The 14,826-nt window shown below is 34.1% G+C and overlaps 1 protein-coding gene across 1 annotated transcript; it reads right to left on the bottom strand.

The window, feature by feature from the left end:
* Window positions 1-1,112: 1,112 nt before the first annotated feature.
* On the bottom strand, window positions 1,113-4,511 carry LOC145042811 (putative GTP diphosphokinase RSH2, chloroplastic). Its single transcript, XM_078991292.1, has 6 exons — window positions 3,598-4,511; window positions 3,328-3,513; window positions 2,705-3,165; window positions 2,453-2,611; window positions 2,015-2,366; window positions 1,113-1,724 (listed from the first exon to the last, which is right to left on the bottom strand). The coding sequence occupies exons 1-6, from the start codon at window positions 4,255-4,257 to the stop codon at window positions 1,404-1,406; spliced, it is 2,139 nt and encodes a 712-aa protein (XP_078847418.1). The 5' UTR covers window positions 4,258-4,511; the 3' UTR covers window positions 1,113-1,403.
* Window positions 4,512-14,826: the final 10,315 nt, after the last annotated feature.

Consider the following 14,826-nt stretch of genomic DNA (forward strand, 5'->3'; position numbering starts at 1 on the left):
TTGCATTGACCGAGTCATATGTTCGGCTGGTTTACCTTCTTAATAACGCGTGCAAGTGGTCTAAACATGATTCTAAAAACTTTGACTCGTTTGCGCGTTGCCGACATCCCTGTCTTGTAATATTAAAATCCAAGATTTAGCTAAAGCCTTCTATGACTTGGTTATGTTTCTTCAATCCGTTCGTCGTCGTCATTGTCGAGGTTTATAGGTTGAGATTTAGATAATGGAACTTGAGATGGTTGTGAAGGTTGTTGACGTTGAGAAGTTTGGAGTTGAAATTGCAGAGAAGGTTGTTGAATGGCTTGAAATTGGAGTTGATTGAATTATGGTGGTGGTTGTTGTTGTTGTTATTGTTGGTAGTAGTGTTGGTGGTATGAAAAAATTGGTGAATAGAGGTTGTTGGGTTGGGGATTTTATCAATTGTATGTAACTAAGATTTGTTAATGGATCATTTGTAGTATTTGGGGTGTTCAAGGTGGGTGGGGTATTTTGATTTGGATCTATAAAAATATATGAGGAAAGAGTATTTTTTGTTGAATATGTGTGTTTGTGTTGAAAGTGTGTGTGTTTCTTTGAAATGTAAAATGAAAGCATGTATAGAGAAAGTTATTAGTAATTGAATGATTATTTTTTTTTATATAGTAAACGGTCGAAAACGTCCCACGCACGCTCCCCCAACAATCAAAAGTCAAATGGCCAATTAAATCATCTGTATGCATCCATCTTCGCATCCACACCACAATCAGAGCACCCGGGCAGTGTTCCAGCGTCTTGGAAGGCTCCACGTTAGCCCCTCACACATCTTCCATTAATCAACCGGATAGCCTTAGATTAATTTTTTTTAATGTTCACCTTAAACATTGATTTTGATGACATTAGGACCTATATATCGGTCTAGTAGTTAGGGGTTGGTCAATTAGCCGCCTATGATACTAGGTTAGCGGTTTAAGGTTTTTATGACATTGGGACCTATATTTTCAGCAAACCATGCTTGATTTTAAAGAAGAAAAAATTGTCACAAATTTTAATCATACAATGGGTATTTCAACACAAAATTGAATTTAACCTTCGTCTAAGTAAATCCTATGCACTTTGTAATCTGGGGTTTGAACTTTGAACCTACAAAGTCATCAAATAGATTAATTTATTCTAAAATAGTCAAACACCTTTGCCTTTCCCAGATTTACATCGTTTTACCAAAACACATTCCCAAGAGATAGCGGAAGTGGGAAAGAAAATAAAATGTTGAGATCTGCTAGCTATTACATATAAGAATTGAGCTATCAACAACATAACACTTCTTTCAACCTACTTCCTTCACAAACATAAACACCACCTGTTTTTATACAAAAACTGACCCTAAATATATTTACATTTACAACAACATCATATATATAACTGGATTAACTTCTCCACCCATTAACCACATTACCAGCAGTTGGCCTCTTCGACCTCAAGCTTGTTACAGAAACTCCACTCTCATACATTCGTTGAATTTCTTCCCTGTACTCTGTTAATGACTTATCTGGTATCTTTGGAGTTAGTTCCACCACATCCCCCATTTTCAACTTGCAACTTGGATCACTCACCGGCTCATGATTCAGCTTTGGCATCAACTCTTGCTTCACAGAGAATCCATACGGTGTCCACGTGTAGCTTCCATGTCCAGCCCTAGCAAGAAGATCCTTCACCGTTGAATTCCCACAAAACTCTTGCACCGACATCTGTAATCAATGTTCACAAGATAAATACTTCCCCACTTTCACCATGTTACAACTATTTTTGATGATCAGGATGAGGAGGGTATTTACGTCTTTTGCACATACAAGAGATCAAGAGCGAGTCTCTGTCCCATCTTGTTCCTCCTTTTTCGATAAGACAAAGAATTTCAATTTTTTGTCCCATTGACAAAGAATTTTTTGTCATACGCAGTACAATCTGTTCTGTCATATTGTGTCGAGTACGGGTATAAAAAGTAACAACAAGAGATTGTTTTAGATTGTTAATTACTGACCTTATCGCTCTCAATCACGATTACAAAAACGGGTCCATCAGATCCACACGAGGGTTTATATGAATGAGGGCAATCTTCAGAATGGAAAGGGAATTTGCAAGGTGGTTTCATGGCTTCTGTGTAATCAATGCATGATTGGTCTTTCATCATTGTTTCACAATGCCATGTCACGACCCAACGTGCCCATTCCACCATCTGTAAAACAAAAGAAGAATGCATGCAATCGCCTTCTTTGTATCTCCAGTGAGCTGCAAATCCAAACTCAGCTTGTGAATGCATCTCTTTTGTTCTGATTTGAACTTCAAGTGGAACTAATCCTTCTCCTATTACTACTGTGTGCAAAGATCGATACCTACAAATATAAAGTTTGTAATTAGAATAACTAAAATTTAAACAGCTCTTTACAGTATGTTGTATTTAGTAATTCCATTAACATACCCATTACACTTTGGGTGATCTATATAGTCTTTGAACTTTCCAGGAACTTCAGACCATAACTTATGAACAAGCTGTAATGTTTTATAGCAATCATCAACATTTTCCACAATCAGCCTTAGCCCATGAATGTCATGGATTTCATCCATACTCAGCTTTTTTCTACACCAAAAATTATACTTAAAAAACGTTAGATAACATTTAATGATATTCATACTTTAGCAGAGTATGGTGATAGGAGAGAAGGAAACATACTTTAGCATTTTGCAATGAACACTATACAAGCTTTTGTGTCTGCCATAAAGAACATGGTAAGAAATGGATTCATCTTTCAAAGCTTTTTCAAGTTTTTCAGCAGCAGAAGAGACCATTGCCTCATTGAAGGATTTTAGAAGTTGTGAGGATAGATCTTTGTATTGTTCAGGGTTTATATATTTGAAGCAGAGATTCTCCAACTGTTCTTTCCATCTAACGATTCCTAAACGGTTTGCAAGAGGAGCAAATATCTCCATAGTCTCTTTTGCAAATCTATATTGCTTACATAAAGGCAATGCATCCAGTGTCATCATATTGTGTAACCTATCAGCTAATTTAATGAGAACTGCTCTTGCATCAGCCATTGCAAGAAACATGGTGTGCATACGATCTGCTTCAATGGTTTTAGTTGCTGTATTGCTTTCACGAGCAAGCTTACTCAATTGACTCAACTTGGACACCTGTAAATATCAAAATAATTTAAGTCTTTCAAAAATCTGTGTAAGATTTACCCATAAACTTTCTTAAATCTAATCCTTTCATAAAATGTGCATAAAGACTAAACTCTACATAAAATGCATATAACAGATAATAGATAGAGATTGCAGTATGTAGAGTCATACCCCTTCAACAAGATCAGCAAGCCCAGCTCCAAAAGTTTGAAGAATATAGTCATAGGTCATAAAAGAATCATCAAGTGTGTCATGTAGAAGTCCTGCAGCGACTACCATAGCATTGGCACCAATGGTGGCAAGCAAACCAGCAGTTTCGACACAATGTTGTAAATAAGGATCCCCACTCGCTCTCATCTACGAGATCAATATGGCAACTTTAATAGACAGAAAGAAATTCAAAGAAATTGAAATGAAGTGGAGAAGAACACTAGTAAATACCTGTCCTTTATGCGCTTTCGCAGCTTCATAAAAAGCTTTGATTACCAATTCGTCGTTGAATATATTGTGTTTTAACTGCGCAGCCAAGAGCATATCTTTAGCGTAAGGATCGGGATTTGGTGGCTTCAAATTATTATCATCCATGATAAATGTTAGTTCTTCAGCCAAATTATCATGCATTCGAAAACTGGACGAATAATCGACATACGAGCCTAAAGCGTGTGTAACAAACCCTTTGAACAAGCGCTTGGTCCCACCACGAAAGGAACCGTCTCTTTCCGGCGAAAATCTCATCGACGGAGTACTGCTTAACGAACCCGGCCCTTGAATAACCGACACCGGACTCTGATGCAGATGATCCCGTTTCAAACACGATCCAAAAGGTGAATACGAAAAGGAATTGCTCAACTCTTCCCCACCTCTCAACGACGTCAAATCTTCCGCTCCACCGGAGGAAAAGCTCGATGAAGAAGAGAAAAGGGAAGAAAGTCCGCCAATGGTTGACTTTTGCGATGACGAAACGGTGGCCGTCGACGACGACGACGAACGGCCGTTTAAATCAAACTCATAGGATCCATGTGAATTGATCTGACATGGATACGGCGTTGAGCACACACTACTTGGAGGACTTGCGTACAGTGCTATTGTCGGAACCGCCATGATTGACAAAACAGATCAATTTCGTAAAATCTAAAACCTAGGTTCTTGATCATATACACAGCAAGAAAAAAAAAAAGTAAATTCTTTCACTGAAATGAATGAAATCAGGAGAAAACAAATGGATATTGAAGATCAATTATGGTATTTACATAAAAACTTATGGAAATTAATTTGGGAAGTCGACGAATTTGTTGATAGGAAGAAGGTCAAAGAAAGGAAGAAAGGGGATTCTTCTTTTCCTGTTTAGCATAGGCGATCTTTTGATTTATAATCAATAAAAAAGGAAAACATGTTGCTTAGCGGCAAGGCGAAGGAACGTGGTTAAATTACGAAAATACCCTTGAGACGTACCAAAAATAACGGAATCTAACAATATTGTTTCTAGAAGCAGTTTTGCAATATATCTGTCAAGAATACCGGAAACCAAATGGCTTATCATCTACTACTAGGGATAGATTAGATGGTGATGAGACACATCACGAAAAACTCGAATCGATTTCGTAAAATATTTGAAATCGAATCGATTTTAATTGAGTCGAGCTCGAATTCGAGATAATTGAGTACCTTATCGAGCCAAGTTCGAGGAGTAAAATACTCGGTTCATAAAGCTAGTGAGGTTAATGGAGTATGTATAAAATTATATTTTTATCATTTATATATTTTTAAATTACTTAAACATTTCAACAATTTTTACATTTAGATAGGGATTAAAAAGTAAAGAATTAAATTGCATTTCAAAACTTTTGAAAATGATTTTTTTTTTGTTTTTTTTTTTTTTTATGTATATAACATGCAATGACATATATGGTTGATGCTATATTGATATTAAATTGTTTATTGTGAACTTTTTTTTTTATTTTGAACAATGTAAAATCATGTGGAATGTTTTTAATATTTATTTATTTTAATTTTAGTCGAGCCGAACCGAGCTCGAGAACCAAGCTCGATAGTATCAAGTTGATAGTTTTGTTTGCTTCTTTTTATAGTTTATTTTAGCATATTTCATTCATAATCTAGATAATTTCCATGCATATTTTCCTTTTTGTTATTTTATGACTATTTCGGGTACTTTCGAATCTTGTGAGCATAATTGCAGGTTTTCGGGTCTAGTGGAGCGGGAGTGTTCGGGACGTATAGGAGGCGATGAGATTTGGTAGACAAAAATGATGTTGGGCTTGATGGGTAGTGGAGATGATGCATGGAGTGATCTTGATGATTATTTGAAGGCTTGGAGAGAAATAAACTTTAAATTTGCAAGATGCGGGGGAATATTCAAGCGTACGTAGATTATTAATCGGGCGAGTTCACGAGCTTTGGAGGATTTGGAGAGGTCAAATTAGGCTTAAAATGAAGAAAAACTTGAAGAAAATGGGCTAGGAGGTGATTGGATTCGATCTGGGCTAGTGGGATATGCTTCGGAGGCCCAAAATCTCAAAGAAGCCCATGTCAGGCACCACCCACGCAACCGACCCGCGCAGCAGCACGCGGGTCGTGCAAGGCTCTGCAGGGGTAATTTCGGAAATCCATTTGGAAGGCTATTTGAGGAAGGTTGGTGCCCATCTTTTGGAGACTCTTAGACATCCGATTTTTGGAGATTCTCTCTGGAGTTTTGAAGACTTTTGAAGGCCAAGAACCCTTGAAGAACATCATATTTTTACCTCTTGATTCTTGCTTAATGTTTGGTACAATTTTCTCTAACTTTGTTTCTTTGGGTTTAGCCATGCTTGGCTAAGCTAATCTTGGTTGACTTTTGGTTAATCCTTTGAACTTTTGTTGAATGTTGAAGAATCCATGAACATGTTCTTGAATCTTTATGGGAATGTTTTGTGTTTTAACATCTTATCATTACTTGTATGTTTTAGTTCATGAGTTTAAATGTGTTTGTGGTGATTAGTTGGCTAATTTCTTGATTAAGTAAAGGATCCTCAAATTAGCAAGCAACAAATGATTTTTGTGTTGTTTTTGCTTCACACAATCATAAAAACATTTCCTCCAACATGGTGGTGAAAGCATTTGACCCCTCTTGGATTTGGTGACTTTTTGGTTCTTAATGCTAGTTGACTTTCACTAATTACATGCTATTTGGAATTAGTGACTTTGACTAAGGAAATTGTTATGAGCTTCTCTAGCTATTTCAAAAATTAAGAAAAGTCTAGGTAATCTCAAGCTCCTTGGATTACTATAGCCAAATTGAGGATTTAAAACAAGTATTGCACCATTGAATTCTAATGATATGTTCACCAAAAGTCAAAGTGAGGAAAGCTTAAGTCAACCATCCTTCTCTAATTGATTTTACATCAAACTCTTATTTTTGTTGCAATTGTCTATTTAAATCATAGTTAATTCTAGTTTGTTTCAAGTGTTTCAAAACACCAACCCCCCCCCCCCCCCCCCCCATTTTATATTTATTGTCATTTTACAAGTATTTTTACAAAGAGATTTTTTTATAGAGTTATAAATTGAACCAATCTCCGTGGATTTGATCCCTTTACCACTATACACTATTTTAGTGTGTAATATTTAAGGTTATTATTTGTGTTGGCCTCGACAACCACCACAAGTATTACTATACAAGTCGATTCTGAGCTTCAATTTAGGTTTGAGGCGAGTTTGAGCTGAGCTTCGTGCACGAGTATTTTAGGCGAGTCGAGCATCGAGCTTAGCACTATCCAGTTCGACTCAACTCGTTTACACCCCTAACTACTACATAATTTTCCTACTTAAATATCTTCTTATAATTTTTGTTCTTACTTATTTTCGTGAAATTATGATAAGTATAATACTTTGATATAATTAATAATATTTTAAAGTATTTTTCATCATTTCACATAGATAGAAAGATAAATAGAAAGAAAAACAAAATGATATTTAATTTCTCTGTCTTGATTCAACCCAAAACCCAATAGCTAATTAGTTACTACAGAATTTCCGTTGAATAAAATAAAAGGAAAATGACTTAAAAAATAACAAAATTTCCATAATGTTCAAAAAGTATTATTATTGTTTTTTTAATACAAAAAAGTTCATTAAAGTATACTATTTATACAAAGAATATCAACGAAGTACACATTTGTTCAAATAAAACTTTATGGTAACCGGTTATCTCAAATAAATAGAAAAGTGACTTGAAAGGGTAACGAAGTTTTCAAAATGTTAATTTTTTTTAATAAAAATACCATTAAAGTATTACCATTTGTGCATATAATACCAATAAAGTGCATATTTAGTACAAAATATACCATTGAGGTTTCCAAAATGTTCAAAAAGTATCATTGTTGTATTTTCAGAACGCCTTTTGTTAACTTCATTGTTGCTGAATTATGTAGAACACAGTCATCGTAGATCATGCACCATCATATGTGACATCTTTTATTTTTTCAGAACCAAACAAAACTGTTTCTTTATGCTTTAAAATATCATGTTGTGTTTGTTGCCGAAAATCCCTAAAATATTTTGAGGTAACAAATATTGGTTCAATATACCAAAACACAAAGGATTTCATAATTAATACCTAACATAGGTTACAACATAAAGATAAAATGTCATGAATACTATTACATGTTTGTCTCTTATTTCACTTAACATCCTATTAAAACTCCAACATCCTTAGTACTACTACCTGTGATGTATATAAATCGAATGGGTCAGATTATGAAACATGGTGAAAGACATGAGGTTTTCAATCCTATAATATTTATAATGATAAATAATCATCTACAATAATTCTACAAAACAATTGTTACCAGGAAATATAGATAAATAATCCAATGTAGATATCTATAAGACAATCTACCTATACATACCCAACCCAATCGATTCTCAAAAATCCTACTTTAACAATCATTTGGAAGAATTACCTTACCAGATGAACCATTTGAGCATCTGTCTAACTACACAGCTAGGGGATTCCTTGGCCAGTGTAAGTCATTCAAAGGCAGCCAACATTTAGAGTCTTTAATAAATATGGTATCACATTTTATCTACGTGTATGGGTTATAAGACCACACTAGAAATGTAATTTACAAGACCGTAGAGAATAATCAAGTGTTTTCATCTTACTCTGGTAGATGACCCAGCAATACCTACCGGTTGTTTGATACAGATCCACCATTTATGGTGCCTTAAAAGAGAAGGACTTCTACTCTTCGCTTAATCTCGCACATTACCCCGAATGAGACAATTCACTTATTCAACTTACTTACAAACCTTAGTATATAACTAAACAATATTACAATGTAAATAATCGACTTCCAATACAATTTCTTGTTCATGCAATACTATCATAATACATTATATACATTTGGCACAGAATACAAGTAGTAAGCATTTAGTATATATTTAATATTTAAAGTAACAAATACTTTTATTTAAAATTATGCTCTTAAAAGTATGCACTCACCTGGATAAAGGTGGAAGACTTGTTGTTAGGTTAGCGCTTCAACTATCACTTTAGCCTTTTCTTTTAAAACACCTAGATATAAATATTACTAAGTTTTAGATATCATTTATATTATTCTAGACTATAATAATAGTATCTCAGATTTATCAGTAATCCCAAATGAACACTAAGTTCTATCAGATAAGGAATGACCAGTTAAGATCGTATTAAAGGTAGGATCACTTTGGTATGTCGATATACTATCATCTTAGTAGATCTTTCCTAAAAATCAATCCTATAACTAGATGAATAAGTATAACAACTTTTAGCCACTAAGTTTAATTAACCTCTTTTAGCCATAGAATTAATTTCTTAATTAATTATTGTCTAATATTAATTAAACTACATAATTTCTCTTTTAATATATTATTCTCATAATATATTAATAAATGATAATAACCTCTTTCTCCATAAATCATCATATCTAGTTTCTTTGGTGAAGGAAACCCAAAATGACAAAGCACAACCGGGTCAAATACTTACCAATTATAGTTATGGGCTTAGACACTAATCCAACAATCTCCCACTTGTATAAGTCTAGTAACTATAAATGTAAGTTTTGTCCGATTAGCAATCGTAGCTCTCAAAGACGTTGTCGAATTCTGATCTTATCAGCAACCTGTCTTTTAGATAAGGGATCATATATTCCTCCATTCTAGATATCGTATAGACATGAGACATGGATTAAAATCATTCGCTCAGTCTATGTGTTGTTTCACGATTTCTGATTTATAACAAGTGACAACAGACTACAATTGAACACATCAACTAAGTCCCAGCTTGGCCAGTCGCTTAGGGTGTCATCACTAAATCATAGAGGAGCCCACAGATATCGCTTTTATCCCACTTTGGGTAAAAGGAACAAATAAACTTCGCCTCCAATGTTCGCTTGTATCTATTCATCAAATCACACACAATAATATGTTTTATAACACCAAGTTACTGGTGTTTACATATTATCAATGTGCAACCGACTTGCAGAATACAACTCACATGTATCGGTTTCAAAAATATAAGATATTATCGATTCACCAATCACTCGTGATAAAATCCATGAAGCGATCCAAGTGAGCGTGGGTTTAATCCAATACTTTAATCTTATAGCAGCACTCATGAACTCTGCAACAAACTTGTGCTATGTCTAAACACTTTAGACAATCTACAGACGGATTCATGACAGTATTTTTTTCATACCTACTTCCAAAGTATGAGCGACTGTGGAGGGTTTGAATAATCTTATTATTCAGGAAGTCAAAACATGCAAAGTGAAACACCAGAATAATACTAATACTATATGACCCTAAACTTTTGAGTATAAATAAAACATTTTTTATTTAATCACCATATTGATTACTTATTATTTGTTGTTTCGGGTAATCAACTTCTTACTTGAATTTATAACAATTGTCCCATTCTCCAAGCATGCACACTATGTTTACCTATGGTCCTTACTTTGTGAAATAGATCAATTGAACACATTTCCAATGATACTCATTTCACAACTCTTAATCCTTATCATTAGTGTAAGAATACCAAATTCTTCCCACTATTAGAATATGTTAGATTCTAACATTTCATGCAATGATCCTTTTGTAATCTTATTGCACAAAAGTCACCAAGACTTTGCCAATGAAATTACAAAGTGCTCTATTGGAAATTGTTATAAGACAATTCCATTGATGCGGAGTCTCACATTCAAAGTACATTCCTTTGAACATCCTTCTTGCATAAAAGTTTCTAATCTAGGCATAAATTCTTAACGTCCAACTCCCAATATGGAAACATTTCCATATTTTCCATATGACAACTCATTCTAAATAGAGTCTTATCTATTCATAATAATGTCAATATGGTCCATCCATTACTATACTTCCAACTATCCACAAGCAACCAATCATTAACGAACCTTAGATTGTCCTTGACAGTTGTTTAATTAATTTAGTCAAATCTGGTTCTAGTCATTTTTCCCTCTTAATGCCCTAGGCATTTGGAAAATTTTAGAACGACTGAATATTACAGCATATGCAATCGATCCTATACTCGAAGCATATGAGACACGATTCATAATGAAAAACGTGATACTTTACCAGTTTCTTGCTATAATATTGCCATATATATATATATATATATATATATATATATATATATATATATATATATATCCTTGAATAAATTTGATTAAAATTTATCGATCTAAGCTTTTAGATTGGAAACAAAGTATAACATTCTCTCCCTTAATTATAGCAAAACAACTTTTCAACCCCTGCAACTTTGCAAAGTGAAACTTTTGCTTTCTATAATTAATATTGCTAACTTGCAACACGTAAAATAATAATCATGCTCCCACTAACATGATGATTATATCTATTCCGACATAACATTTATGCTCCCACTAGCTTTGACACGTATTCATAAAAAAGTTAAACTTCTTAGAAAACAATACTTATTGAGTTCCAAAGTTCATTTTTCTAATACGATATGCTCTGATAAGCCTTCATCTGAGCATCTCAAACTCATACACATTTTCTTAGATAACTCACATGTGTGTCTAAACTAATTCAAAACTTATATTACTAAGTCCCGAATGTTCAGACTAATTGTCAAATCTCACAATTCGAACTATGAAGAGTGATGTCGTAATCATAATTGAATTTGAGAATGCAATATACATAATTGCTATCTTCTTAAAATCTCTCTTAGTGAAAGAGTTTCCTCACAATCATTTTCATGAAGGAGAGAAACCTTATGACACTTAGATTTTATAATGTATGTGTTCATATCCATATGAATTTGCCAAAACCATAATCGTAAGATAATTTTTGTGACAAATCCAAACTCTTATGGACATAACTTTTTCATTCTTGATTTCTTGCCATCAAGGTCCTACCATTGCTTCGAAGTTATTTATCAGCTCACCTATACTAGTCAATGTACTTTCATTGAACAAGGTGCTTGTTTTTATGCAGTCTATTGAGAACTCATAGAACTCATATGCACAGTTGACCAAACTGGAATGGCATAGAAACAAGAATGTGTCAACACGATAGGTTACAGGCCTGAAGTCGTTTGCTAGTGTTTAACTAGGTTTATTCTTGATTTGTTCTTGCACCTTCTCAAGATCATTTAGACTCCTACTGACATCTTGACATATAATATTCTCTTGTCAAGAAACATTTCTTGATAAACAAATATTCAAGAGTTAGTGCAGATTCTTATCAAGACAAATACTTCACACAATTTGGTACTAGTTGATCTTTTTCTTATCCAAGACATCACAACTTACCAAATGTGAAAGTGTAAGAACATTCCTACTTAAGATCATGTCGCTCAAGTCACAATCTTGGAGTATGACTCTTAACACTTGATTTTGGAACCAAGTATGACTCATCCTTCTGATTTAACCATTTCAACAATTTCCGATTCCTCTTCTTAGCCATACTAGTGCACTAAGATGTCCTTAGAGGATTAATTGTGATATGGTTTCATAATCAACAAGATGATTGTAAAAAATGACACTAAAGTACTCTCCAATCTTTTTAGATTAGAGAAACTTTTATCGTTCAGCCAATTTGATTCTTCTTATGCGTTCTGCCATTCATTGAAACTTTTCAATGATTCAGAATTATACTTAGTCTTGTAAGCGTAACCACACTTACTAGACTTTTAGTAACTCTTGAAGAATAATCTTATTGTTCTTTGTGGTGGACTTGACTAGTGCACAACATTGTGTACCAGTTCTCCTAGTCCTTCGGTTGACTCTTTGTCAAGGAATTAGTCTTAATTTTCCAAATATGAAGGTTTTCATTCATCGTACAATACAAGTTGTATGATTCCAAGTTTCTATCCAATTGAAACTCGGGCGATGATAATATTTCCTTATTTGGTAAATTCTTGATATTTCCACAAATAACATAACTAAGAATCACATCCATTTCAACATTGCTAAAAATAAAAATACACAAACATCAATTTTTTCATACATGCCATTGCAAGGAAATAAATAAGACAAAAATCAAAATTTATTTTATTTATAAAAAGTACAGAAAAACTTGTCCTTACAATGCAATTCAAATGAAAACTACGTTATTACATATTTGTAAGCAATCTATCATAACTCTCTAAGTAGCAGCTCTAAATTCCGATCATCGAATGCGATCGAAATCCATCTCTTCGCGGTCAGATTCAGCTCACTTCTTCCTTTAAGCTTCCTCTCTTTTCTTCGATCCTACAAAACATCAAAATGTAATCTTATCACATGATGTATTAAGAATCAAAAGATAGGAAATTATAGAGTTAGTTAATGGATTTTACCTGGAGTAAGCCATACATCTTGACTCTCCCATCTCTTAGATCTCTCAGGTAGACATGGCAGCTTCGTATCCAATCCCCCTTCTCTTGGCAATAAAAGCAAATCGACTCTTTTGGAATAGCACACGGAACTACCTCGGACTTTGCCTTTCTCTTATGGTCAAACTTTTCGACCATGGTATGCCTTTCGTTGTCATTGCCTATGTCCATGGAGGTTTGGAAGGCAGATCTACCAATCAACTTTGCTTCTCCATTGCACCAAATTATTGTTGATTCAGCAGCAACAAGTAAATATGTGAGATTGATGAGGGTCACGCCATGGTTCTATCATATAATACTCTCTTACGAACTCATTATATGAGTCAGGAAGCGATTGAAGAATCCAGTCAACAGTGTCAGGAAGCGATTGAAGAACCCAGTTAACAACCAGCTTCTCACAGACAATGACTCCCAACATTCTTAATCTATCAATGTGTGATTTCATCTCTAAGACGTGTGCACATATTGACTTTCCTTCTTCATGTTTACTTGTGTGCACATATTGACTTTCCTTCTTCATGTTTACTTGCCAAAAGGGCTTGAGTGAGCTTGAACTTTTCAAGCCTTTGAACTTGTTGGTCAGGGAGAACAATAGGAGGAGGTGGAGGAAGTGAAGAATGATCTCTTATTCCTCAATCGAATCGTGGAATATCATATTCATGTGGAAAGCTTGTTCCAAAGGATTTGGGAAGACCATAGTTAGAATCAGACATTTACAAAATGGGAGAAAATTCAAGTTAGTTGATAACAGTCCTTGATATGACACCCAAATGAAATACCAAGGCTAGGACCCAACAAAACATTCTACAATTTGGAATAGGGATGTCGTAATCCAAATTGCGTAACATTTGAAGGTAAGTAAATGCTGATTTACCAACTTCCACCATGAAAAACAAAAAGGAAATTTTAGTTTTGAATTGAAACTCCTAGATCTTTTGAGATTCATTGAACTTTTCAATGGCATGTTTAAATCTCGATTGTGCCCTTCATTTGTGATTGGGATGCCGAAGATCACAAACAAGTTGTGGATAATCATGCAAATTATCTTGGTACTCTCGATGTTACGAATCACTTAATCAATGTTCCAGTTAATCACACACGCCTCATTGATCTATGATAAACATCAAGTTACCCATTGTCATCCTTCATTGGTCGCGTATTAGTGTTCCGGTTAACCATATACGCTCCACTACTCGACCAATAAGGGTGCAATGTGAAATTTCATGGATTTGCACCAATTTCACATTTTCCTAAAGTAACTAAGATTTGGGAATTTATAAAAGTGTTTAGTTGCTTCATAGTTCATTATACTTATAATGGAAAGTTGTATCTTATCCTACCCGTTCGGCTAACGACCCTCCACTAGTCAAGAGTGTGGTGGGTAAGAGTGGATACCCATTCAATCGCCATTTTATAGGTAATTTCCTTAAACACCCCTTAGAGACCAGCTTTGTGAATGAGGCCTACTAACGGTAAGACTGAATCTTTACTTATACATATATAATATTAGACTTTTAGTTTTATATATAGTATAAGGGTGTATTTTAAACTTTTAAAATACTAGGTGGTCTAATTTAATAAATTACACTTTTAATTTAATCAAATATAAACCATATCATTATGAATTTATTAACTCTCCTTTAATTATACATTTGATTAACTTAATAAAACTATAATGGTGTAATTTGAACGTTTCAAAAAAACTAGGGTTTTAGAATTTTTTATTTCAAAATTAAACTTTTAATCAAAATTTTAAATTCCAAAACTTGTGGACAAGTTTTGAA

The sequence above is a fragment of the Lactuca saligna genome, chromosome 4 (assembly GCF_052625555.1).
Source record: "Lactuca saligna cultivar CGN05327 chromosome 4, ASM5262555v1, whole genome shotgun sequence".
NCBI classification, from domain to species: Eukaryota; Viridiplantae; Streptophyta; class Magnoliopsida; order Asterales; family Asteraceae; genus Lactuca; species Lactuca saligna.

Excerpts from the sequence above, each read along its gene's own strand:
- LOC145042811 (XM_078991292.1), bottom strand. The coding sequence starts at position 4,257 with ATGGCGGTTCCGACAATAGCACTGTACGCAAGTCCTCCAAGTAGTGTG. Across the intron at positions 3,166-3,327 it reads TTGCTGATCTTGTTGAAGGG|GTGTCCAAGTTGAGTCAATT; the intron begins GTATGACTCTAC and ends TGATATTTACAG. Across the intron at positions 2,612-2,704 it reads GTTCATTGCAAAATGCTAAA|AAAAAAGCTGAGTATGGATG; the intron begins GTATGTTTCCTT and ends TTTTTGGTGTAG.